The sequence below is a fragment of the Lonchura striata genome, chromosome 11, assembly GCF_046129695.1.
Source record: "Lonchura striata isolate bLonStr1 chromosome 11, bLonStr1.mat, whole genome shotgun sequence".
NCBI classification, from domain to species: domain Eukaryota; kingdom Metazoa; phylum Chordata; class Aves; order Passeriformes; family Estrildidae; genus Lonchura; species Lonchura striata.
The window spans coordinates 5,920,201-5,947,017 of NC_134613.1; the positions used below are offsets into that span (position 1 = coordinate 5,920,201).

Here is a 26,817-nt window from a genome sequence, read left to right on the forward strand (position 1 = left end):
AACGGCAGGAGGGGCTGCCTGCCCCTGCTGCCCCCATCCCACATTCCTCCCTCCATCCAATCCTCCCCTCCCTCCATCCCATCCTCCCCTCCCTCCATCCCATCCTCCCATCCCTCCATCCCATCCTCTCCTCCCTCCATCCCATCCTCCCATCCCTCCATCCCATCCTCCCATCCCTCCATCCCATCCTCCCATCCCTCCATCCCATCCTCTCCTCCCTCCATCCCATCCTCTCTTCCCTCCATCCCATCTTCCCATCCCTCCATCCCATCCTCCCCTCCCTCCATCCCATCCTCCCCTGCCCACCCCAGGCTGTGTCCCAGCCATGGGAGCAGGGACTCCGCCTCCTCCTCGCAGGAGCATCCTCGGAGCCGCCGGTGCTCGGCTTTGCCGGGAACGCTTTGCTGAGGCTTAACACGTCGCGGGAGCCGTGCGGGGGGAGCGGGGCCTGCCTGGCTTTTCACATGCCCGGGGGTCATGGTGCCTCCCAAAATAAACCCGCTGAGCTTCACGCGGCCTTTGCGTGGCGGCACGTGGGCCGGGAGAGCGGCGAGCACGGGGGGCAGGGCGAGGGGAGCCCCGGGAAAAGGTGCGGGACAGGATCCCGGCTGGCTGCGGGGGGATGAACCGCGGGGCTGCATCCCCGGCCCCGCGGCTCCCCGCTCCGGCGGGGATCCTGCTGGCCCGTGGGATGAGCGCCGGTGCATCCTTGCCGGGCAGGGAAACGGCAGGAGGGGCTGCCTGCCGCTGCTGCCCCCAGCTCGGCTTTTCATCCCTCCATCCCGCCTCTCATCCCCATCCCGGCCTCTCACCCCCATCCCGGCCTCCCCTCCCTCCATCCCATTCTCTCTTCCCTCCATCCCACCCTCTCCTCCCTCCATCCCATCCTCCCCTCCGTCCATCCCATCCTCCCATTCCTCCATCCCATCCTCTCCTCCCATTCCTCCATCCCATCCTCTCCTCCCATTCCTCCATCCCATCCTCTCCTCCCATTCCTCCATCCCATCCTCTCCTCCCATCCCTCCATCCCATCCTCTCCTCCCTCCATCCCATCCTCTCCTCCCTCCATCCCATCCTCTCCTCCCTCCATCCCATCCTCTCCTCCCTCCATCCCAGCCTCCCCTCCCATCCCGGCCCCGCGGCTCCGGCTCCGCTTGGAGCCCCGCTCTCCGCCGCGGGCTGCGCGTTGATCGCGCCTCGGGGCTGGGATTAAAGCAGCGAGGGCTGGGCTGGGGCCGTGCCTGCTGCCTGCTCTCCCTTTCCTGCTGGGGGATTAGATCAGCTCGGGCTGATCCTCATCAGGTATGATCTCCTTCCCGAGCTAAAGCTGCTCCTGCCAATCTCCCCTCCCGCTTCTCCCGGCTCCCAGCCGGGGCTGCGCTGGGGCTCTGATGGGAGCACACATCCCCGGAGCTGCTCGAGTCCCCTGGTCCCAGGGTCCGGAGGGCTGGGAGGATGTGTGTCCTCGCCCGGGCTGCCTCTGTCTGTCTGTCTGTCCCCTCGGGAACGGGCGTCAGGAGTTTCCCAGAGCTGCTTGGCCCTGGCACAGGATTATCAGGGAGCTGGGGGCAGAAAGGAATCTCTGGCACGGCAGCCCCAGCCGTGGCTTGATCCAACACCAGAAATAAATAAATAAATAAATAAATAAATAAAAATAAAAATAAAAATAAAAATAAAAATAAAAATAAAAATAAAAATAAAAATAAAAATAATAATAATAATATCATCCGTTTCCCAGCACCCTCTCCTGTGTTTTCCTGGATGACCCATCCTCCCCTGCAAAACCAAACGGCAGCTAATCAGCTCCCACGGGATTTGGAGCGATAAATTCCCACCCCAATGCCAAGTTTTTTTTCCAGGAAGCCTCACCGCAGGAGCCCCCTGCCTGCCGGGATGCCGCCAGGGCTGGGGTTCACACCTGCACAAGCTCGGGCTCATCCCTGCAGCGTGTCCTTGCTTGGAGCAGTGCACTGGGCATGCTGCAGTGCCCCTGCGACTGAGCCTTCTGAAGGCTTTGTACTAAAATAGCCCAAAAAACTGCAGAAAAATGGGGATTTTGTTTGCTTTGAACCCAACTGCTGCCAACGAGCTGCTCGTAGCATCCCTTTGGTCCCAAACGTGGGTGCAACCGGGAGAGGAGCTTTCTTTGGGATTCTGCTGCCACAGAGCTCTCCTTGCAACTCCCGTCCCTGCACCAGGAAGGGGCACCCCAAAACCAGGAAAATAGGAAAATTTGCCCGGGGAAACAGAGCTCAGGGAAAAAAGTAAATGCATAGACATCTCCTGGTATTTATTCCACCGGTTATAACAGTACCATGGCACGGGGACAGCACAGGAGGTGAGGGACACTCGACCGAGCACGGCACGACTACAGCACGACGAGCGGGAGACGGGGAGATATTCCCACATGGCTTTGTTCTTCTCCTGGCAGGAACAAGGACAGATGCCATCCCAGGAGAGGGACGCCACCGCTGCGGGCTCAGCTCAGCAACAGGGAGGGCTTTTGTCCCTCTCTGGTGTCAATTCGGGCTTCAGCACCCCCCTTCCCCCAGGGATCGAATAGCAGCTCCAAGGGCGCAGGGGTTGGTGTTCCTGGCAGGGATGGGATGGCGTTTCTCGGGTGATGGGGACGGGATGAGGGGAGGGGGGTGTTCCACACCCTGCCTCGTCCTTGCCAGGCAAATCAGAGCCTCCTGTGCGTTTCTAGGAGGCTGAGTGGAAATGCAGAGGCAGAGCCGCAGCGAGAGGCCACCACTCCGAGGTCAACCACATTCCGAGGTCAACCACACCCCGAGGTCAATCAGACTCCAAGGTCAATCAGACTCCAAGGTCAGACTCCAAAGTCAATCACACTTCAAGGTCAACCACACTCCAAGGTCAACCACACTCCAAGGTCAATCACACTCCAAGGCCACTCTCCTTCCCTGCAACCTCCCCGGCTCTGGCTGTGGACTCGCCCTGCCCGGGCACGGGAGGAGGCCTTGGGGTGCGGGGGGGACATGCTGGCTCTTGGCTCTAACCTCAGCCCGGAGAACGAAACGAAAGCCACACACCAGGGACATCTGGGTCAGGGACTCGAGGGGTCACACGGCTCAGGAGGACCCGAGTGACACACGGCAAGGGTGACAACGTGGCTGGGGTCCCCGCTGCAGGCAGCAGCCCCCGCCAGGCCCGGCGCTGCGTCCCCTCCCTGCTCAGCCCCGTCACATCACGGAGCATTTCTCCGCCGACTGCTTCAGGTCCTCTAGCGTGGCCGAAGCTTTGTCCTTCAAGGAATCAAGGTCCAGGTTCTGGATGTTGCTGAGCTGGCCGATCACCGAGTTCTTCTCCTCCTCCTCCTCGTTGTCCTGCTCGATCATCTTGGCCAGCTCCTTGGGCAGCTCCACGTCACCTCCCACCAGCTGGATCTGGTTGTCATCCGTTTCGTTCTGGAAGGGGCCGGGAGAGAGTCAGGAGGGGGATGGCACAGCGGGAAGGGGCTTCTGGAAGCATCGCAGGAGGGGCTTTGAGCTGCCTTCCCACTTAAAGGACCATGTGGGGAGGTCCCTGGGGGTGAGGGTGGGATGCTGAGGCAGCCTGAGGAGAGCCTGGGCACCCACAGCGAGGGGCGGGATGGAAACCCACGCGCAGCACCAGCACAGGCTGGTTTGCAGCTCGCCTTGCGGGGGGTTAGGCACATAATTAAACCAGGCTTGTGCTTAACGACTGCTCCCACCGGCGGCCGGGATCGGCTCCGAGCCGGGAGCCACCGGGAGACTCGGGGTGAGGCAGCCCGGCTGCCAAGCGGGATCAGTGATGAGCAGAAGAAACTTGTCAGAAGATGAGAAGGGACATCTTAACCACAAGAAGCAGTGAAAGGATGGTGGGGCCAGATCCAAATAAATCCCATTTTCCCCTGGAGAATTAAAAAAAAAAAAAAATCTCCATCTTTTCTTTCTCTGCCTTTTCAGGCTTTTGGCAGGGGGGTAGAAGAATTTCTCCAGCTGTTTATTTCCTGGATATAAAAGGGGGGTGGGAAGCAGGGGGGGTGAATCCAGGCTGCCTGAACAACACCAAACAATCAGAGCAATCTCACTTGGCTTAGCTGACCCTTTGGAACTAATATTAGCCCGGCTCCAATTTGGAGTATTCACCACTGAGCGACTCTTCCTGAATAAAGGGTGGGTTTGGAGGCAGAAGAGCTTGTGACAATTCCAAGAAAGGCTGAATTATCCCTTGATTAAATTGTTTTCAGTGAATCGTTCATCGTGCGGAAATTCCAAAATCGGAGTTTAGGCGCGAGACGTTCTCCAAATAATCCGAGGAGAGGAGCTGGCTAATCCAGCCAGGAAGGTGCAGCCCTGGCTGCGCTCCCAGCTCCGGGGAGTCTGGGGTGAAGGTGCTTTTCCCTCACCCAGCCGGATTTAGGGGACAAAAGCGAGTGACAGGGAGATCAAGCAAGGCTGGGAGTCCACTCTCTCAGGCTGGTGGTCTGTGGTGCTCGGGGGAAGGAAAGGGGGCAAAATTTGGGGAGAAGGATGGTTTTGAGGGGAATTTATTTGCCTTTGGGCTTTGAGGCTCAAACCCCAGCCAGCCAAGGGGGTCCTTGTCCCTTCTGCTGACTCCAGAGCTCCATCCGGAGCTTGGCTCCCGCTGTGGTCCCGTTCCCGGCGCTGCCGTACCTTGGGGAGTCTGTACTTGTCTCGGAAGTGGGACCTGACCGTGGCTCTCTCCGCCTTGCGCTGGGCAAACTGGGCATCCCTCTCCATCCTGCGAAGCACATGGGGCACTTACCAACCCATCCCTGGGTTTGCGCTCCCCCCCAACCTCAGCACCCCCATTTTCTCTGAAAAGCCCCGCTTTCCCACAATTTCCTCCCCCCCAGCGCAGCCTGGAAGGAGAAAGCAATCCCATCTCCCGGGCGAGGAAGAGGATTAAGGGATTAGGGGGCTCATTAAACCCCCTCACGGTCCTGCTGTCCCCAGCGCCGGCTGCCCCATCTCCCATGGGATGTGGGAGTGCAGCGGGAGCATCCCCTTCCCGCAGGGACCCCGGCTCCAGCCCGTGCGCCGCCCGCACTCACTTCTCCTCCACCAGCTGCCGCTGGTACTCCTCATACTCCTCGCGGGTCATGCCCTGCGCCTCGGCCGGAGACTTCTCGCCCTCGCTCTTCTCCTCGCCGCCCAGGCCGCCCGTGAGGTTCTTCAGCTGCCCCCCCACCATGCTCTTCACCATGAACGCCATGGCCGCGCCTTCGGGGGGCCGGGGGGCCGGGGGGCAGCGCGGATCTGCAGCTGGGACAGCCGGGGTCACCGCGGGGGCCGGGCAGGATGGGGGTGTGGAAGATGGGGAACCCCCGAGGAGCGGGGCTAAGGGTGAGCTGGGGCGCCAGGGAGCCGAGGGATGGTCGGTGCCGGGGTGCCGGGATAGGGAATCACCGGGAGGCTGTGGATGGAGCTGCTGGAGAGGCGGCGTGCCCGGTTAGGGGGCGGCTGGGGTCACCGGGATGCGCTCCCGGGCAGCTGGAGAGGCGGTGTGCCCGGTTAGGGGGCGGCTGGGGTCACCGGGATGCGCTCCCGGGCAGCTGGAGCGCTGAGATCCCGGGGGGCTGGGGCAGCGGGCGGTGGAAGAGCCGGGATGAGCGGAGCTGGGCTCCTGGGCAGCGGGCAGGTTAGGGGCAGGTGGGAACCGGGGGAGATGAGCTCCGGGCAGGAGCCGCGCTCAGCGGAGCCGAGGTCGCGGGGAGCTGGGATCCGGGGCTGTGGAGGATGCGGGATCAGCAGAGCCGAGCTCACACAGCGCCGAATTCCCGAGGAGCCAGGATCAGCAGAGAGGAATTTCCCGGGAGGCGGAGTAGCGAGTGATGAGAAGCCGGGGTCAGCCGAGCTGAGTGCCCGGGGAGCTGAGGTGCGGGGCCACGGGGAAGAGGGGCTCAGCGGGGATGAATTCCCGGGATGACGGAGAGCTGAGTGCCCGGGGTGCCACAGCACCGGGCGGTGCAGGAGCCAGGGACGGGGAGATGGGTTCCCGGGGACCCGGGGCACGGGGCTATGGAGGAGATGGGGTCAGCGGGGATGACAGAGTACCGAATTCCCGAGGAGCCGGGACCAGCGCTCAGCGCAGCGGAGCTCCTGGGCCAGTGGAGTACGGAGCTCCCGGGATGCCGGAGCACTGAGAGATGGAGGAGACGGGCTCAGCGGAGCAGAGTTCCCGGGAGGTGAGTTGCCGGGACGGCGGAGTCCGGAGCTCCAGGGACGCCGGCGTCAGCGGAGCGGAGTTGCCGGGATGCCGGGAGTCCGGGATGCCGGGATGCCGGAGTGCCGAACTGCCGGGCTGCCGGAGTAACGAGTTGCCGGGGTTCCGGGGTCCGGGAGGCCGGGGTGCCGGGGTGCCGGGGTCCGGGATGCCGGGGTGCCGGGGTCCGGGATGCCGAAGCCGCTGCCGGGATGTGCGCGGTCAGCGGGGCCGCGCCGCCCGGCCGCCCATGGCGGAGCGGTCCCGGCCGGGAGCGGAGCGGAGCGGGCGCTGTGGCACCGGGGCTCGCTCAGCTCCGGTGTGTGTGTCCCTGCACGGCGGCGGCAGCACCGCCTCCCCCGGCCCCGCCGCCTCCCCCGGGCGGAGCCGCCGCCGTCCCGACCCGCCCCGGGGCGCCACCGCCGTGGGAAGAAGGAGCCCCAGAGCCCCGCGGGGACACCGGGCGGATGGAGCCACGGTGGGGGCTGCGGGGAGCCCCTCGAACACCCTTCCCTCCTTAATTCCCGGCTGCTCCATCCCACCGAGGAGCAATCCCACCCCAGCGCCCTTTCTCCCACTCTTTCCCCATCCTTCGGGTCTGGCAGGAGGAAAAGCCAGGCTTGACACTCGGAACAAGCCATATGTACCAGCACCAGCCACAACTGTTGTTTGCTCATCCATCCAAGGGCTGGTGCCCAAAAGTTCCCTTCCCTTTATCCTCCTATTAATGATGTCCCTGGAAGTATCCCCATCCCTCGAAGCATCCAAGGCCGGGCTGGACAGGGCTTGGAGCAACCCGGGATAGTGGAAAGTGTCCCTGCTCATGGCAGGGGTTGGAACTTGGGAGAGCTTTATGGTCCCTTCTGATTCCAGCCATTCTGCAATTCTGTGATTTTTATGTTATTAATTAATACTAAAGCTGCTCTCAGCCGCCAGAGCACAGGCACAAAGGCATTCATTGATCACCTGAATCAGGAGGATGGAGCAGGCATTGATTGTGTTGCATCATTCCCTGGCTCTCTCCAACCCCACTCCCACTCCTGCTCTTCCCTTTGACTGCAGCCGCATTCCAGGCCTGGGGGAGTGAGCAATTAATGGCATCAGCAACGCACCTCCCTTCCAGATGGCCAGCCTGGCTTTAACAGACATTTCTCCCTTTTTTCTTCTTCGCTCCTGAAAAATGAGCGCGGATCCAAACCCCAATCCCGGCTTGCGGGAAATCATTTCATTTCCGAAATATAAAGACAATCTCTGCAGATTAAAATGATGGAACAGCTGTGGAGCGACAGCACAAAGTGACAGGGGGAGGGGGAATCGGCCCATCTCCTCCCATCCCCCCCGCCCAAGGTAAAATTATGTCTTAAGAGGAAAACAGATTAAAAAATAACGCATTTTTCTAGGATAATAATCTGGCCAGCAGCTTGGCAGTCACCGCTGCTCTTAGGGATTGGGACATGCTCTTGGAGGTGACAACAGGGGATTTGTCCTGGTGAAGGCTCTCCTGGCAGAGCAGAGCCCCCTGATTGATGCCAGCAGTTCCACTGGTGCTGGGATGAGGGAGGTCCCTCTTTTTGGCACGACCCCAGCGTCACCCACAGCATCCCCCACCACGCAGGTGCCCCTGCGCCTGCTGCTCACCCCAAGCTGACAGCTCAGGAGCCTCAACAGCTTTTTGAAGTGATGATTTTTGCTTTTCACACCGATCTGCAGGCCCTCCTAAGTGCTTTCCCATGGAGAACCCATGGAAAATTAATTTTAACCCACAATGAGCTGGCACAGCTTGCTGAGAAATAGGCTGGGACCCCCCGGCACTCTGCAGATGTCCCAGTGCCAGCAGCGTGGTCACGTCCTGGCTGTCAGTCTGGCTGAAAAGAGGGGCAGGGAGAAGAACCAGCACCCCTGGTTGTGTCCTTGGCTGCTGGCCCGAACCTCGTGCGGGCTCAGAGCAGATTTGGGATGAGGCCGGTCCTGGGAGCTTCGCTCACTCTGGATTTCGCTGCGAGCAGCTATTAACAATAAGAGACTGGAAGTCAGGACCGATTTTTTCCAGCTGGGTTAGATGGGTCAGCTCCCCCGGAGCCTCCCTGTCTGAGGAACTAAGAGCAAGCAGCTCCTGATGAGCAGAACCCCTGGGCCAAGGCAAGCAGGTGAAAACAAGCCCTCGGATCCCGTCCCTCGTGGCAGGGACGCTCGCTCACCCGCTCGGGCTCTGCGCCTCTCGCAGCCCGGGTTTTACAGGGATGGAGCAAAAGGCAAAGGAAACCTTTGGAAAGGTTTTGCAGCTCCCCCATCCCCTCAGCTCTTCCTGGAGAGGCCGGTGTCCCACCTGGAGGCAGAGCCGGGGGGACAATCAGAGGGTGCAGCGAGCTGGGAAATGATGCTTCGAGGTGGTTGATTTCCCCATTCGCTTCTCCTCGGGCAGCTGAACCGCTCCTCATCCCTGAAATATATTCAAGTGAGCATGAGTCATCCTTCCTGCCAGGACTCTAACCTGCCGTAATGAGATGTAAATCCTTGCATGACCTATTATATTAGCTTATGCTATATCACACATCTCCGCGGATTAGGCGGCGGGGAGATGAGACGTCCCCCCGCCCAGCCTCAGACAAGACGGTGGAAGTTAAGAGGATCCTCTCTCAGCGCTGACACCTGATTTAAATTGGAAGCAAGCAGCTCCCTCTGCCATGCTGAGAGGGACCGTTGCAGCTCTTCTTTCCAGGTAACTGGCTCCAAGGGCACAGTTACCACCAGCCGGGCTCCAGAGGAGGCTCCCGAGGTCCCCGAACGGCCGGGAGCGGCCGCGTCCCGTGGGTTGGAGAGGGGAGGGGAAGGCTCGGTGACCTCGAGCTGCAGGGCCATGGCAAGAAGGCCAGCAGAAGGCCTGGTCCTTGTCAGCCTGACACGCAGGAACGTGAGCGTTTGTAACCTTTGGAGACCCCGAAGGAGTAGGTGAGGGAATCCTTGAAAGCCGCGTGTGTGCGCGACGGGAGGGAAACGAGGAGGCGTTTCCAAAGCGAGCAGGCAGCTCACTGCTGCTCTGCTGCCCTGCTGCTGCTGCTGCTGCTGCTGCTCTGCTGCTGCTCTGCTGCTGCTGCTCTGCTGCTGCTCTGCTGCTCTGCTGCTGCTGCTCTGCTGCTCTGCTGCTCTGCTGCTGCTCTGCTGCTGCTGCTCTGCTGCTGCTGCTGCTCTGCTGCTGCTGCTGCTCTGCTGCTCTGCTGCTGCTCTGCTGCTGCTGCTGCTCTGCTGCTGCTGCTCTGCTGCTGCTGCTCTGCTGCTGCTCTGCTGCTGCTGCTGCTGCTGCTCTGCTGCTCTGCTGCTGCTCTGCTGCTGCTGCTGCTGCTGCTGCTGCTCTGCTGCTGCTCTGCTGCTGCTGCTGCTCTGCTGCTGCTGCTGCTGCTGCTCTGCTGCTGCTGCTGCTGCTCTGCTGCTCTGCTGCTCTGCTGCTCTGCTGCTGCTCTGCTGCCGCTGCCGGGGGAAGGCACGCCGGCACTTGGCAGCTGATTGTCACTTGTGCTGATGGGGACAGGCACCGCCACCTCAGGACCCGCCGCGCTCGGCTCTGACCCGGGCGCAGGGCAGAGTCACCTTCGCTCCTGCCACCTGCCGCTGGGGACAGGGACACCCTGCTGTGCCCCCCGGGCACGGTGACATCGATCCAGAGTCCCGCTGCTCTCAGGGACCAGCAGCTCCCAGGAATTTGAGGGAAAATATCCTGAAGGTGTTGAGAAAAACATCCCGTCAGTGGGATCCCGACTGGGACATCCTTGACAGGGATGGAAGCGTTGCCATGTCACTAACAGAGGGAATAAAGAAACTTTAGGATAAGGGTGTGGTAAATTACTAAATGAAATTATTTTTGGCATTTACTCGAACAGAACTCCATAAAGCTGGGATTTGCCTTGGCTGAGGAAGAGGGACTGCAGCTCAGCTTGTCATGGAAGTGAAACCAAAGATTTCCCTGACCTAGGGAGTCATTCCCATGGAAAGCCTCCCCACTCCTATAGAACCAAGCCTCTGAGTTCCCAAAATCTGACATCATCTCCACAGGAAGAACAAATCCCAGTGCACCCCTCCTTGCCTTGAGGTGCCCTGGGAGAGCCCCTGAGTGGGGTTGGGAAGTGAAGCCAGGAGTGGGGACGCTGCTGGAGCATCCCCACAATTCCCTCGGAATTCCCTGTTCTCATCTTCCTGTCACCGAGCACGGGACTGCCCAGCCTCAGCATTGCGGGGTTTGGGAAGTTTGGGGCAGGAATGGTCCTGTCACCCAGAACACGCACCCTGAGGGGTGGGATTTGGGGTGGGAACTGTCCTGTCATGCAAAACGTCCATCCCGCGGGATGGGGTTTGGGATTGGAATGGTCACACGGGACACAGAGCCCCCGTCCCAAGGGATGGGAGTTTTGGGGTGGGAATGGTCCTGTCACCCAGAACACGCACCCTGAGGGGGGGGTTTGGGGTGGGAACTGTCCTGTCATGCAAAACGTCCATCCCGAGGAATGGGGTTTGGGGTGGGAATGGTCACACAGGACACAGAGCCCCCGTCCCAAGGGATGGGAGTTTTGGGGTGGGAATGGTCCTGTCACCCAGAACACGCACCCTGAGGGGTGGGGTTTGGGGTGGGAATGGTCACACGGGACACAGACCCCTGGTCCCAAGCGATGGGATTTTGGGGTGGGAATGGTCCTGTCACCCAGAACACGCACCCTGAGGAGTGGGGTTTGGGGTGGGAATGGTCACACAGATCACAGAGCCCCCGTCCCAAGGGATGGGATTTTTGGGGTGGGAATGGTCCTGTCACCCAGAACACGCACCCTGAGGAGTGGGGTTTGGGGTGGGAATGGTCACACAGAGCCCTGGTCCCAAGGGATGGGGATTTGGTGTAGAAATGGTCATAGTAGACAAAGAGCCACCATCCCGAGGGATGAGATTTTTGGAGTGGGAATGGTCCTGTCACCCAGAACATGCACCCTGAGGAGTGGGGATTTGGGGTGGGAACTGTCCTGTCCCACGGGACACACAGCCCCTGCCCCAGGGGTCAGGGATGTTTTGGGGTGCCGGGAGTGCCTTGGCAGAGGAGGAGGGGAGGCAGCTCCCAGCAGAGAGCCGGGCGGCTGCGGCTCCCGGCGGGAGGAGGATGCTGCGCGAGGTGAGGAAGAGGAGGGAGGTGCTGGGGGCGGCGGGGGGGCTCCCACGGCGGTGTCTGCAGCCGAGCCGTGACACAAATGCGGCCGGACAGACATACAGAGCATGTAAACAGGCACATGGGGAGAGCATGTGCTGCTCCGTGCCGCTGCTGGAGAGCGAGCCCCGAGCAAAGGCACACGCCGGCCCCGGCGCACACACGGCCGCACACGCAGCGCTCCCACGGGGCATCTTCCCTGCCTTGCCTTCGGTTCCTGGAGTGCCCAGAAGAAAAAAAAAAAAAAAAAAAAAAAAAACCAAAAAAAAAAAAAAAAAAGAGAGAGAGAGGGAGGGAGAGGTGAACGGCACGGAACGGTGATGGGAATGGCTTTGTACATCACGCTAAAAATAGTCCTTGTGATAAAGTCGATCGCGGAGGGGGAGGAGGCGCCGGCAGCGCACAGATGCCGGCGAGGGATGCCAGGGGTTGGGAAGCCCGTGCTCCCAGGATGGAGCGGAAGGGCCATAATTAGAGCTGGTAATTAGCCCCAAGCAGCACTGAGAGAACCGAGTCGCTCGCGGGGGGCTCATGGCACCCCCTCTGCTCGGGATGGAGGCTTTGCCACCCGGGGAAATGAGGAGCGAGCGGCTGCTGCAGCTGGAACTGGGCTCCTTTGAAGGGATTTTTGGGTGTTTGGGGTGAGGAAGGCTCTCTGCAGCTCTAGAAGGTGTGGGGACAGGGGAAGAGCCAAAGCTCGTGCAAGGAGCCCTAATGGGGAGGAGAGGGGATCTGCAGGGCCGGGGGGAGCCAGGGCCGGGGCTGGGAAGGGCGATTTGGCTCAGGAGTCCGCGTGGGGTGCAGGCGATGGAAAAGCCAAGGTGGGTGACTTTGGGGATGGTCCTTTCCACACGCCACGCCCCAGCTCTCCCCAGCCCTGTCCTGACCCAGCTGGGATCCCGAGCCGGGGTCCCGCTGAGCGGTGGGAAGAGGAGGAGCAGCAGAGCTGCCGGAGCGGAAAGCTGGATTTTCCAGGGCTTCTTCACACGGCGTGTCCCTGCTCCCGGTGCCGCGTTCCCTCCCGGCACGGCGGGGAGAGGTGCCCGTGGGCCGTGGCAATAACGCCCCGCACGCCCGTGATCCACCCGGGAATTGAGGCAGGATGGGGCTGACACAGCTGGGCCCAGCGCCTTGCTGCCCGAGGGAGGAGGAGGAGGAGGAGGAGGAGGAGGAAGGGGACATGATGTGAGCCAGCACTCAGAGCCCCGGGGTGTCACTCAGCCCGTCCCCTCTGCCCACGCTGCTGCTGATGGACAGAGCCCCAAAATCCCTTGGGATAAATCAGCTGGAGGGATCCAGGATGAGCAGCTGCAGGCCCAGAGCGAGAGAGAGCCAGCGGCAGGAGCAACCCTCTCCGTGTGTGGGGAAACTGAGGCACGGTGGTGGCAGGAGGGGCAGGACCCCGGCAGATCAGGGTTAAATTCCCTGATTTGTAGTGAAGAACGTGATTTCTTCCAGCAGCTCTCTCAGCATCCTTCAGCTACAGCCCGGAGGATGCTGAGGCACCAAACACCCCCCCTGAGACCAGGCACAGCCTCAAAAATGGGAAGTGTGGTGCCATTTGGAGGAAAACCAAAAATCGAAATAATCTAAGGTCTAAATAATTTTTGGGTGAGTTTTCTCCCCCTTTTTGACCGCTGGCAGGTGTCTGTCCCCAGCAGTAACCCAGGCAAGGGGACAGGAGGGGACACCGTGGGGGACAGGAGCAGAGCCCTCCCCGCTGTCTCCCATCACGTGAAGGTTCTGGGTATTTCTCGCCATTCCCAAAGCCGTTTCTTGCAGGCTTTGCCTGTAAATGACTTTAATCTTCATAAGCCCAAAAAGTAAAGCTGCTTATCCGGCTGGGCCCTGCTGGAGCACTGGCAGGAACGGGGGGGGACGTGGACAAAAGGAGGGGGGTCACTCCAGGGGAGAAGAAGCATCCCTCATCCCATCCCATCCCCTGGACATCCCAGCGCGCCGAGGTCTCCGGGGTCAGCAGCACATCTCCCCTCTGCACGGCCCATCCCTCACAGCCCTGAGCTGTGCCCGTGTCCCGCCACTCCTTTTTTTCCTTTAACCTCGCTCCAAGGGGAATCTCGGGCTCAATTCCGGCCCAAAGCAGGCGGAGAGCCGCTGCCCTGGCCGGGGCTTGCCAAGCCGGCAGCGCCGCTGCTCCGCGGGCGTTTAACGCTGAATAAATCCCTGCGGAAGAGCCGAATTGTTCTAAACCTGCCAGACCCACCCAGCTCCCTGCAGGGATTCCGCGGGGACAGCTTTGGGGACATCGTGGTCTCACTGCACGGGTGGGACACGCAGAGGAGGCAGCGAGGTTCAGCAATGGGCCCCAAATGCATCGGAAATGAAAGCCTGGTTTAAAGGCGAGCTTTGGCATCACTGCATCCCTGCCACAGCCTGCCAGCCCTCACAGGCAGGATGGAGCCAAATGCTGCTCATCCCCACCAATTTGGGGAGGAGATGGGGGGTCCATCCCCGCTTTTCCTCCTGCCAGGGGACCCCCGGAGCCGCTGGCGACAGAGGGGGGCTGAGGCGGGGTGTGCCGCGTCCGTATGGAATGGTTTTTTATTACAGTTTTTAATCTCACAGTCGGTAGCATTACATGAGAATAAAGCACTGGACAGGACTGGAAAAAAAGGCCTCTGGAGACAGCATGCAAACATTGCAACGAGTTTAAAGCAAAACAACCCAAAAAAAAAAAAAAATAAAGCGTCTGGCGGGGACGCGGCCGCGCTCTCCCGACCGGGCGGCGAGTCCAGCGTCTCCCCGTCAACCATCACTTCTGTCGCTGGGGTTTCCTTTTCATGTGTCCGTTTCATTGGTTTATTTATTATTATTCTCCTTTTAACAACCTTCTTCTCGCTTTCTTTTTTTTTTTTCTTTTTTTTTTTTCTTCTTTTAATTACATTAAAAAATAAGATTCGTACTTTAGTAAAACACCCAGCGCTCAGCTGGGCCCTGCTTGAAATAATAAAAAAACAATGACAAAAAAAAAAAAAACAAAAAAACAAACCCAAAACAATAAACGCCCCCCCCAAACTGAGAAAACAACAAAAAACCCCACAAAAATAATAAAAAAAAAAGAGCGTGGGAGACAAAAACCAAAAACAAAACCCCAAACCTAGAAAATAAAAAAAAAAACCCAAAACTGACAGATTTGGAAGTTTGGGAGCAACCGGGGGAATTGCGGGGGGGGTGGGCACCACACCCCCGGGGCTCCCTCCTGGTGCCGTGGTGGGGCAGGGGGCTGAGCACGCCCCGGGCCCCCCAGCGTGGGTCCCCTGTGGGGTGCAGAGCCCCCCTCACAGGTAGAGCTCCTTCTCTTTGATATGCACTAGCTGTTCTCGGAGCTGGTGGAAGGACGGCCGGTGGCCGGGGTCCAGGGTCCAGCACTTCTTCATCACCTCGTAGACGACGGCCGGACAACCGTCCGGAGCATCCATCTTGTAGCCCTTCTCCACGCGGGGCACCACGTCCTTCAGGGGCTGGGGGAGATTGGGCATGTCAGGGAGGGGCTCTCCCCAAAAACTGGGGCTCAGCTCCCCCCCGAGCCCAGCCCCTGGGAGCTGGGTTTTTGTTCGTGAGCTCGTCACTCACAATTCTCGGGTAAGGCACTCGCCCGAAGGAGTAGATTTCCCACAGGAGGATCCCGAAGCTCCACACGTCCGACTTGGTGGAGAATTTCTGCAGGGAGGGGAGAGAAGCCCTGTGAGCAGGCTCAGGTAGGGGTGTGGGATCTACAATTTGGGATCTACAATTCCACACAAGATTGTGGGCTTCGGGTGTGGGAATCAGTAGCGTTGTAGAACTCTTTTGTTGGATAACGGTTTAATAAAAACACAGAGCTCGAGTCAAAGCTATGCTTGTGCTCTTTCACTTTGTTTGCTTTTAGCCACGCAGATTTGCCAGTTAGCCAACCTAAAACAAATGTTTGTGTGACTTCAGCTAATGCTCCGGGTTTAGACACCGTATGTTTGTGCAACACGACCCCCAGGAAACCATTTTCCACCTATCTGTTGGTGTGCCAGTAGATGTTTGGCCGATCCCAAAAGATATTCAAAAAGCTGTATCAGGCACATTTATGGGATCATCCCCAAATAATCCCTGGATTCTGGTGGATGCATGGGAACAGTGGGCTCCTCACCTTCCCAAGGCATCTTCAGAGCTTCAAGAATTAGAGATCTTTGGCTCTAAGTACATGACCTAATGCGTCAAATTTAATTACACAGGGAACGATCCATCTTTAGCTGAAGATGTTACTCCCTTTCACAGCTGATTTAAAAATCAGACCTCACGGTGCAACTGTACTTCCTTAATTCCATCTGCATTTAATATTTCCTTCCAATTCTGGAAGGAAATGTTTTTTATTTGTGGAGACAGGGTTTGGCCTGCTATCCCAGCACCCATCACGGGATTAAGGGTGGCAAGGGATCTCCCCCACCCTCAGGGGTCAGACAGTGGCGGGTGGCACTCAAGCACCATCTCTGGGACAGCCTGGGAAGCTCCCCCTTCCCGCAGCTTCCACCATATCCAAAGGCCCCTCTGCTCACCCACCTTTTCTCTAAGTGCTTCTGGCGCTGTCCACTTGACAGGCAGCTTGCCCGTGTCCTGTGTGGAGGAGGCTTCCTTGGTGAGCCCGAAATCGCTGACCTTGGCGATGTTGTCCTCCGAGACCAGCACGTTCCGCGCCGCCAGGTCCCGGTGCACGAAGTTGTTGGCTTCCAGGTACTCCATGGCTTCACAGACATCTCTGGGAGGGGTGGGAGGCACAAGGGGGTCGGCAGGGCGGCCCCAAGGCGCGGGCGGGGCGAGTCAGGGTGGGGGGACGGCCTTGCCTGGTACTTACAAGGAGAACTTGAGCAGACAGTCTGCCCCGAGCACCGACCGCCCGCGCGACCGCAGGTAGTCTACTAGGCTGCCCTGGAGGCAGGTATGGACAGAGAGATGGGGTCAGCAGGGCCAGCAGCCCACCTGCTGCCCCTCCCTCACAGGGCAGGAGCGGGGCACGACACCCCTCCCTTGTGGGGCAGGAGCAGGGATCATGTCCGTCCCTTGTGGGGCAGGACCAGGGATGTCCATCCCTTATGGGAAAGGACCAGGGACAATGTCCCTTTAGGATGGGGCAGGACCCAGGGGAGATGTCCCTTTAGGATGGAGTAGGACCCAGGGACAATGTCCCTTTAGGATGGGGCAGGACCCAAGGATTATGTCCCTTTAGGATGAGGCAGGACCAGGCACAATGTCCCTTTGGGATGGGGCAGGACCCAGGGACAATGTCCCTTTAGGACGGGGCAGGACCCAGGGGAGATGTCCCTTTAGGATGGGGCAGGACCCAAGGGTGATGTCCCTTTAGGATGGAGTAGGACACAGGGGTGATGTCCCTTTAGGATGGGGCAGGACCCAGGGGTGATGTCCCTTTAGGATGGAGTAGGACACAGGGGAGATGTCCCTTTAGGATGGGGCAGGACCCAAGGATGATGTCCTTTTAGGATGGAGTAGGACACAGGGGAGATGTCCTTTTAGGATGGGGCAGGACCCAAGGATGATGTCCCTTTAGGATGGAGTAGGACCCAGGGGAGATGTCCTTTTAGGATGGGGCAGGACCCAAGGATGATGTCCCTTTAGGATGGGGCAGGACCCAAGGATGATGTCCCTTTAGGATGGAGTAGGACACAGGGGTGATGTCCCTTTAGGATGGGGCAGGACCCAAGGGTGATGTCCCTTTAGGATGGAGTAGGACCCAGGGGAGATGTCCCTTTAGGATGGGGCAGGACCAAGGGGTGATGTCCCTTTAGGATGGAGTAGGACCCAGGGACAATGTCCCTTTAGGATGGAGTAGGACCCAGGGGAGATGTCCCTTTAGGATGGGGCAGGACCCAAGGATGATGTCCCTTTAGGATGGAGTAGGACACAGGGGTGATGTCCCTTCAAACGAGGGGCGGGACCCAAGGGTGATGTCCCTCCCTCAAGGGGCCGATCTGGAGATGCCAAGCCCCGCTGGCAGCCAGCGGTGGCACATGGGACACGCCACCTGCAGCCACCACCGTGGCCCCAGCGAGACGCAGCCCAGGCTGGCATGGCCCAGCTGTGCCAGGGTGAAGCCCCGAGCGTGGTGGGGACAAGGGGACAGAGGGGCAGGGCGCAGTGGGGGGGGTCTCACCTTGGCCATGTACTCGGTGACGATGTAAAGGCCACTCTTCTCCTCCACAATCACCCCCAGCAGCTGCACCAGGTTGCTGTGTCGGAGCTGCCTGCGCGGCACAGGGGGGCTCAGGGCAGGGGTTTGGGGACCAGAGGGGTGTCAGGGACCACCCACCGCTGCTCGCGGGGACAGAGGTGCCCCACCCTCACGCCGTCCCCCCACCGAGGGCGACACTCACGTCATGACGGACGCCTCTGCCAGGAAGGCCTGCGCTGTGGCGTCGTTTTTAATGCACTTCACGGCGACTTTGTTCCCCCGGTAATCCCCCAGCATCACGTCTGCAGACCAGGAGAGACGGGCACAGGAGGCACTGGGAAGCATCCCGGCCTCCTGGGGCCCCACAGCGCCCTGGGGGGGGCTACAGAGGAGCCCCCCAACATTCAGGGCCACCACGGGCTGGGGACAGCGGGCTCACCTCCGAATTCCCCTTTGCCAATGATCTGTAGCAACTTGAGGTCCTTCATGTTGAGGGCCCAGCCGCCTGCCGGGGGGAGAAGGGGCAGTGAGGGGGTGCTGGGGGTCCCCGGGGGCAGGGGAGGGGGCACGGCCACTCACTGCGGGAGAACTCGTCCTGCGCTGCCACCGTGCCCTCCATCAGCTTGGGTTTGATCAGGCGGGTGCAGAGCCCGTCTGCGTCCGTGGTGTAATGCTGGGGGGACACGGCGGGGCGTGGGTGACACCCCGGCACGGAGGTGGGTGACACCCCGGCACAGGGGGGATGACACCCTGGCACGGAGGTGAGTGACACCCCAGCACTGGATGGGTGACACCCTGGCATGGAGGTGGGTGACACCCCGGCACTGGATGGGTGACACCCGGCGGGCTCTGAGGTCCCACCAGGTGGCAGCACGAGGCCACGGACAGCCCTGGTGGCAGCCCAGGGTCCTTGTCCCTCCTCCCTCCTGTCCCTGTCCCCATCATCGCCAGCCCGGGGCACCGGCGGAGAAGGACGAGCACCCGCTGCTCCCCCATGCTGCCCCCCACGCTGTGATGTCCCCGGCGGGAGACACCAGCGGGGACCTCACCTCCACCAGCTGCATCAGGTTCTCGAAGTAGACCTCCTCGTCGATGCTGAGCTTGCTGGAGGAGTAGATGATGCGGTAGTGCTCCACCTTGCCCTCGCAGCTGACGCACAGGGTGTAGTCGCCGGGGTAGTTGGTGCTCTCCCGCACCAGGAACAGCCCCGTCTCGGGGGGGTACAGCAGCCGCTCCGCCTGCTCCCGCGTGATCTTCCCGTGGAACCACCTGCAGGGCCACGCAGGGCGGGCTGGGACTGCGTGTGGGGCGGCTTTTGGCCCTGCCTGCGAGGGGACGGTGCTCCTCGCTGTCCCCGTGCTGCTCCTCGCTGTCCCCGTGCTGCTCCTCTCTGTCCCCATGCTGCTCCTCTCTGTCCCCGTGCTGCTCCTCTCTGTCCCCGTGCTGCTCCTCTCTGTCCCCGTGCTGCTCCTCTGTCCCCATGCTGCTGCTCCTCGCTGTCCCCGTGCTGCTCCTCTGTCCCCATGCTGCTCCTCTCTGTCCCCATGCTGCTCCTCTGTCCCCGTGCTGCTCCTCGCTGTCCCCGTGCTGCTCCTCGCTGTCCCCGTGCTGCTCCTCTCTGTCCCCATGCTGCTCCTCTCTGTCCCCATGCTGCTCCTCTCTGTCCCCGTGCTGCTCCTCACTGTCCCCATGCTGCTGCTCCTCGCTGTCCCCGTGCTGCTCCTCACTGTCCCCGTGCTGCTCCTCGCTGTCCCCGTGCTGCTCCTCACTGTCCCCATGCTGCTGCTCCTCGCTGTCCCCGTGCTGCTCCTCGCTGTCCCCGTGCTGCTCCTCGCTGTCCCCATGCTGCTCCTCTGTCCCCGTGCTGCTCCTCACTGTCCCCGTGCTGCTCCTCACTGTCCCCGTGCTGCTCCTCTCTGTCCCCCTGCTGCTCCTCACTGTCCCCGTGCTGCTCCTCACTGTCCCCGTGCTGCTCCTCTGTCCCCGTGCTGCTCCTCTCTGTCCCCATGCTGCTGCTCCTCACTGTCCCCGTGCTGCTCCTCGCTGTCCTCGTGCTGTCCCCCCACCCACCCTGTGACCCAGCTCCTTCCACCGTCCCGCTCCCCTCCTCCTGGCCCCAGCTGGGATTCTGTCCCTCTGTCCCTCTGCACGCTCCCAGGAGGTTCCTCCTCCAGCCTGGGAGTCTCTGGCAGCTCTGGGATGCAGCAAGAACATCAAACCTTCTGTACAGACCCCATTCCAACCTTCCCTCTTCCTCCAGCAGCCTTTACAACCCTAGCCTTGGGTAAAAAATCCAATTTAAAACATGACCCAACCATCCAATCACCTTCCCAGCCATGCAGGCAACTCCCAAAACACTCAGAGCCCTCCACAGCAGCAAATCCCAATCCCAAATCCACGCTGCTGCCCCTCGTGCCCTCTGAGGAGTGTCCCTTCTGCTGGGACACAGCTGTGGCCACAGGGATGCCACCTCCCCCGGGAGCCGGAGCCCTGGCTGCTACTCACGGCATGAGGCTGAGCTTGATGCCAGCTTTCACCCCTTCCCGCTTCTGCACGTAGTTAGCAGGAATGATGCCCTCCCTGCCCACCTTGTTCTTCGCCTTGTACCAGTTGGGATCCTGTGGGGACAGCGGGATGTCACCACGAGCCCTGCACCCCACCTGAGGAGCTCTCTGAGCCCCGAGCACCCCTGCACCCCCTTGCTGCTGCAGGAAGGATGGGGTGAGCAGCATCGGGGTCGGTGCAGGGACCACCAAACCCCAATGCTGGGTTCACTATGATCCCCCTCCCAACCTGCTGGGCATCCCAGAGACCCCTGAACCCCAGAGCCCCACAAACCCAGAGCCCCTAAAACCCAGAGCCCCCCAAACCCAGAGCCCCCCAAACCCAGAGCCCCACAAACCCAGAGCCCCCAAACCCAGAGCCCCCAAACCCAGAGCCCCCCGAACCCAGAGCCCCACAAACCCAGAGCCCCACAAACCCAGAGCCCCCAAAACCCAGAGCCCCCGAACCCAGAGCCCCAAACCCAGAGCCCCCCAAACCCAGAGCCCCCCTTTTCCTTCCCCGCAGAGGAGCCCAGCACCGCTGCCTCTCCCATCCCTCCTCCACCTCCCGGGAGGCGCTCGCCTTTTGGAGAACCCTTAACTAACGAGGCCGTGAATTAATTAACCGAGCTCACGGCCCAATTCACGCCCGGTGGGACCCGGCAGGACCAGGGGCTGCCAGTGGCACGCGTCACGGGGCGCAGGGACACGGGGAGGGGACACCTCACCTTGGTGACGGCGACGATGGTGAGCACGTCTCCTTTGCTGAAGGGCAGGTCCTGCTCGGCGGTACCGTGGAAGTTGTACTTGGCGATACATTCTGTACCGGATGGCCACACGGCCTGGCAGGAGCAGGGGGTGCCATCAGAGCCCTGCCTCAGCGTGCCACCCACCCCTGGCACCCCCCTGACCCTCGGGGACCCCCTCGCAGATGAGAACGCAAACGGGGTCTACTTAAACCAAGTGTCCCCACGTCCCTCCTGGGCGCTGGGGACACCTCTGTGTGGCCCCATCCCCTCCTCTCCTCAGCCAGAGCTTACCTGCATCCCTGACATCTTCTCAGGAGGGTGGGGGAGCGACTCTCACAGGGGGGACACGTCACTTGGTACCATGAGACCTGCATGGGGGGAAAGGACGGCTGAGACAGCGGGAACGAGGCGCAGGGAGGATGCAGCACCCCCCAAAGGATGCTCTCAGGCCAGGTGAGCATCTCTTCTCCCTCCAAGAACGGGTCCTGCGTCCAAAATATCCCCAAACTGAGGTGGAAGGGGGAGCTCCGGGCCTGCTCAGCCCCTGCAGCAGGGGAGGGAGCAGCTGCTCACCCGGATGAGGAGGCATTTGCACGGATCCAGCTTCTTAAGAACTGAGTTTTTGAGTGCAGCATCTGCATCAAGGAAAAGTCCAGCACAGCATGGACGGGCGGAGATGCCCAGAGAAGGGAAGGGAACAGAGATGACCTCCAGAAGGTCCATCCCACTCCTCTCCCAGGCCACACAGCCAGAGCCCTGCTCTCCCTGGTGACCCACACGCGGAAACATCCAGCCCCGAGAGCTTCCCAGGCCTGGGATCCAAAAGAAATAAACCAAAACTGCTCCCTGCAGCATAAAAAGCGCCGGGACTCTGGAATGTGCAGCTCCTAAAGCCCAGGGGGATGTGCTGCCCGGGGTGCTGTGCTCTGGGATGGGTGTGTGGGAGGGAGGGGAACAAACCCGGCTTTATTCCTGCTGCTCCAGCCCCCAGCACGGGATGAACTCAGCGGCCCCACAATCAAACCAGGCTTTCTTGGGCTGGGGCACCGGGGTCGTGCTGGGCCGGGGCTACAGAGTGGGGGACACAGGCAGAGCAACCCCCAAAACCCACCCAAACATTTGGGAATCCACCACCTCCATGGGGGTCACCACCGGCAGCCCTGCCGCGGTGTCAGGCAGCGCCCGGGAGTATTTTGGGAAGGAGGAAGTGAAACGAGGGGCAAGGCCGAGGACAGGAGGAGGAAGGAGATAAGGGGCAGAGCTGCGGGAGGAAGAGCGCGGTGAGAACGTGGCCCTGTTTCCACCACGTGCCCCCAGCGCTCCGGAAAAGGCGTCACGCCGCCAGCCAGCACCTTCCCCCAGCGCGGGGACACGGCGCCCCGCTGCTGGCAGAAATCGAGGCTCGGGTGTTCGCCCCAAAAACAGAGCCTGGGCACCTGAGCCGGGTGGGTTCCTCGCCAGCCAGCCCCGGGACAGCTGGAGATGGCACCCAAAGCCAGTTTGGTGGCACCTTGGGGACACTGCCAGGAGTGCCAGGAGGCAGGGGAGCACCAGCTGGGACCCACAGCTGGGAGCAAACATTCCCAGCTCCACCCAGAACACTCCCGTGTTGTTTCAAGTTGATTTTTGCTTAAATTTTGGATTTACACCTGGCACGGAACAAAAATTTCAGCCAAGGGTCTGGATGGCCCCGGTCTGAAACACAGCATCAGCAAACCAGGGAATAAACTCCGCTCTACATCCCGGGGAGGGGCTTAGCTGACGCCTGGGAGGAGGTTTGGGGGGGATTTCCCACCGCTGGGGCTCTCAGCCCTGTTCCCCATCCAGCGTCCCACGGGGACACCGAGCACAGGCTGGTTCTGGGTGTTGCTCAAGGAGAGCTCCAGCCCAAAGCCCTGAGTCAGCGCTTCCCACCGGCCAGGCCTTATTTCCAGACAGCCAAAAATCAGCAGGATGGAGGTTTTTGGGGATCCCTTGCACCCTGGAGCCCGTGCAAGGGATGCCCAAAGGTTCGTGCCACGTTTCCCACCCTGTACAGGAGCTGAATCCTCCCAGTCCCAAAGGTTGCTTGTTTGGGCTTTCAGCTCACGGATGTCACCGGCGTTTATATTTGATAAATGCAGCGAGGATACAAAATTCATAGCCTGCCTTCACAGAGAAAATTTCTTTTCCCTGCTAAAGAGGAAACTTCCTGAGCAAACCCCACCAAGAACACGCTCCAGCCAGCCCAGGCTTTTTTATCTTCCCGGATCGTGGGTATTCATGGCACAGGACCGTGGCATTGTTATAATTACACACAATAAATCTGCCTTTCAGCTTTAAAGAGGGAGGTTGTTCCAACACCAGAGCCCAACACAGGCCTTCCTCTTCCGAGCTTCGTTTTCTTTTTAATCGTTACCTAATTTCTGCCTCAAAGCCGAGACTTTCCGAGGAAGAGGAGGAGGAGGAGGAGGAGGAGGAGGAGGAGGAAACCACACGGGGCAGCTGCCAAGCAGCCCCCCAAAGGCCTCGTGTGCCAGGCAGCAGTTCCTGCCCCGCGCCACCCGGCCAGCCCTGCGCATCCCCTGGGATGCTGGGCTGGGAGAAGGACGTGGAGATGCTGCCAGAGTGGATCCAGGGCTTCAAAGCAGCATCCTGAGCCTGCTGGGAAAACGCGGGCATCGCCCCTTCTCTCCTCCAGGAGGATGTGTGGCAGCACGTGAAAGAAATTAATAATAATTTTAAAAATTAGCCAGGGAGCAGCCGGGCGGATTGGGCAGAGCCGGGTGCTGGGTTTGGCTGCTCCCAGCCCTGCCAGGCCAGGGTTTGCTCCTTCTGCAAGCTCCCCGCTCCCAAACTGGGGCTCAGGATGTGCTCAAAACCAAAACCCAGCTCCCCTGCTTGCCCAGCGGAGCATCCTCCGTGCAGGAGCCCCAGCGGGGATCTCACCCCCAGGTCCATCCCATGCCTCCCCCAAGGCCCTGCTCCCAAATTTCCCGTGGGAAGGCTGGCCCAGCAGCCAAGAGCTGGGCAAGGTGGGCAGGTACGGCCAACACCTCTGAGAATCCAAAGGGCACCAGGAAATGAGCTGGGCACAGCGTTCCTCTCAGGAATCAAAATAAAATCCAGTCGTGCCAGAGCCACGGGCGGGCTGGGAGAGGAATTTGGGACCTCCACGGGAGCACCATCACCACGGGGTGGGCAGATGCTGCATCTGGGTTTCAAACCCAAGCAGGGGAAGGGGGCAGCACCTGCCCAGCGCCAGGATGACTCTGTTGAAATGAAGTTTGGCTGTTGATGGCACAAAAGGCTCATTCCCAATGGGAACAGGTGTGTGGGCACCACCCACACCCACCCCTTCCGTGCACCCACCTCCCGGTGAAGTCCTCTAAACTTCAAAAAACAACCCAAAAAAAAAAATCCCAAACCGACCCCAAAGCAGACAACATCCTCCCTGCCTCTGAAAGATGTTATCTGCTGTTATTACAACGAACACCTACGATTACACTAATCGAAAGAAAAATGTTCCTCCTTCATCTCGCTCGTCAGCACGCAGCGTTTCGGAACTGCTCCCCCAAACCAGCCCCTGCCGGGCGCCCTGCTGCAAAAAAGGGGGGAAGGAGCTTCTTTTTCAGGGGTTTTTAAAATGCTTTCAGAAGGGAAAGAGAGGATGCTGCTGGTGGCACCCGGGGGACAGGTGGAGGCCTGGAGAGAAGCTGCTCCCAGCCCCACGCTGCAAAGAGGATTTCCTGGTTCTCCTTCACCCTGCAAAAACCTCAGCAGGGCGACTTTCCACCAAAAATCACCCCAGTGTCCCCTTCCCAGGGGCTGCCACCTGGGGACGGGGACAGGGCGCGGAGTGGGGCACAGGAAGGTTTTTTTGGCAAATACTCGCTCAAAACCGAAAAGCTGGGGGCAGGCAGTGGTGAAAGGGCAAAGAAGCACCCCAAAAGTCCCTGGCTTTGCAGGGGTTGCCCCACGGCTCCATCGCTCCCACGCCGCTGGTGCTCCACGAGGGAAGATGGGGACGCTCCCAAAACCTCCCGCATCCCTCCGGGGACGCTCCCAAAACCTCCCGCATCCCTCCGGGGACGCTCCCAAAACCTCCCGCATCCCTCCGGGGACGCTCCGGACACTCCCTGCCTCGCCAGGATGGGGCCCTGCTCCTGCGTGGCTCAGTGGGAACAAACCCCTGTCCCGGGAGGAAGGCTGCCATCCTCCTCCTCCTCCTCCTCCCGCTCCCCAGCCCTCGCACCTCCGATTTGCCTTTTTTTTTTTTTTTTCCCCGACTTTCCGATTTTTCGGGGGACTTTTTTTTTTTTTTTTTCCGCCCGATGGCACAACCCCTTTCGCTCTCGCTAAAGCAACGAGCAACAGCCGCGGCTATAAATAACCCGCCGACGCCTTAGTGCCCAGAAAAAAAAAAACCCAAAAAAACCCCAAAAAACCCAAAAACCCAACAAACAACAACAACAACAACAAAAGCCCCAAATTTTCAAACACTCAAAGCAACAAGGCGCCGCCAAGCCCTGCGAGCAGCCGGGCGCCCGGGATGCTCCCGCGGGCCTTTGTACGGGATGGGGATGCAGCGGCAGCGGAGCCGGTACCCCCGGCGGGGCTCGGGCCGGCCGCGGCATCCCCCGGGCTGCGGCGGGGGGCGCTCCCCGCCCTCCCGGCAGGACGGGACGGGGCTCGGGGGTCCCCGGGGACCGCGGCGGGGCGGAGCGGCCGCGCGGGGTCACCGGGGGTCAGCGGGGCCGGACCGCGCCCCCCGCCCCATTGTCCGCGCCCGCGCCACTCACCTGGCCGGGGGCAGGGGCGCGGCCGCCGCCGCTGCTCCATGCGGCGCCGCCGGGGCCTCCGGGCTCGGCTGGGCCGGCGGGGGGGCGCGGGGGGGCGGAAGGGGCGGGGGAAGCCGGAGCCGCCGCCGCCGCCGGAGCGCGGCGGGGCCCAGCGCGGCGCGGGGGGCGCGGGGCGGGCGCGGGGGGCGCGGCGGGGCCGGGGCCGGAGGGGCCGGAGGGGCCGGAGGGGCCGGAGGGACGGAGCGAGGCGCGGAGGCTCCGAGGCACCGAGGGAGCGGCGCCCGGAACCGGAGCGCCCCGAGCGCAGCGCGCATGCGCCGCCAGCACCGCGCCGGCGGCGGGGCGGGGGCACCGGGAGGGGCGCGGCGCCACCTGGCGGCCACCGCCGGCAGCGCCACGGAGCGGGGACAGGGACAGCGGGACGGGGGAGAGAGGGACAGACGGACAGAGGGACAGGGGGACAGGGGGAAAGGGGGACAGAGGGAAAGGGGGAAAGGGGGAAAGGGGGAAAGGGGGACAGAGGGACAGGGGGACAGAGAGAGGGGACAGAGGGACAGCGGGACGGGGGAGAGGGACAGAGAGAGGGGATAGAGGGACAGCGGGACGGGGGAGAGAGGGACAGACGGACAGAGGGACAGGGGGACAGAGGGACAGGGGGACAGAGGGAAAGGGGGAAAGGGGGACAGAGAGAGGGGACAGAGGGACAGAGGGACATGGGGAAAGGGGGACAGAGGGACAGAGGGACAGGGGGACAGGACGGGGGGACAGAGAGAGGGGACAGAGGGACAGGGGGACAAGGGGACAGAGGGACAGGGGGACAGAGGGACAGAGGGACAGGGGGACAGAGGGACAGGAGGAGAGGGGGACAGAGAGAGGGGACAGAGGGACAGAGAGAGCGGACAGGGGACAGAGGGACAGGGGGACAGGGACAGGGGGACAGAGGGACAGGGGGACAGAGGGACAGAGAGAGTGGACAGGGGGACAGAGGGACAGAGGGACAGGGGGACAGAGGGACAGAGGGACAGAGGGACAGAGGGAGAGGACAGAGGCATAGAGGGGCAGGGGGACAGAGGGACAGAGAGAGGGGACAGAGGGACAGAGGGATAGAGGGGCAGGGGGACAGAGGGTCAGAGGGACAGGGGGACAGAGGGACAGAGAGAGGGGACAGAGGGACAGT

The 26,817-nt window shown here is 61.1% G+C and overlaps 2 protein-coding genes across 2 annotated transcripts; both read right to left on the reverse strand.

Annotated features, from left to right (window-relative positions):
* Positions 1 to 2,269: 2,269 nt before the first annotated feature.
* On the reverse strand, positions 2,270 to 6,334 carry CPLX3 (complexin 3). Its single transcript, XM_021547234.3, has 4 exons — positions 6,066 to 6,334; positions 5,063 to 5,273; positions 4,662 to 4,749; positions 2,270 to 3,428 (listed from the first exon to the last, which is right to left on the reverse strand). Exons 2-4 carry the CDS (start codon positions 5,221 to 5,223, stop codon positions 3,204 to 3,206), a joined length of 474 nt encoding a protein of 157 aa, XP_021402909.1. The 5' UTR covers positions 5,224 to 5,273; positions 6,066 to 6,334; the 3' UTR covers positions 2,270 to 3,203.
* Positions 6,335 to 13,929: 7,595 nt separating this feature from the next.
* CSK (C-terminal Src kinase) lies at positions 13,930 to 25,719 on the reverse strand. The gene is made up of 13 exons (XM_077785840.1): positions 25,641 to 25,719; positions 21,151 to 21,227; positions 20,839 to 20,952; positions 20,073 to 20,185; positions 18,617 to 18,836; positions 18,147 to 18,240; positions 18,007 to 18,072; positions 17,770 to 17,869; positions 17,550 to 17,640; positions 16,236 to 16,309; positions 15,944 to 16,139; positions 14,987 to 15,073; positions 13,930 to 14,874 (listed from the first exon to the last, which is right to left on the reverse strand). The coding sequence occupies exons 2-13, from the start codon at positions 21,163 to 21,165 to the stop codon at positions 14,692 to 14,694; spliced, it is 1,353 nt and encodes a 450-aa protein (XP_077641966.1). The 5' UTR covers positions 21,166 to 21,227; positions 25,641 to 25,719; the 3' UTR covers positions 13,930 to 14,691.
* Positions 25,720 to 26,817: the final 1,098 nt, after the last annotated feature.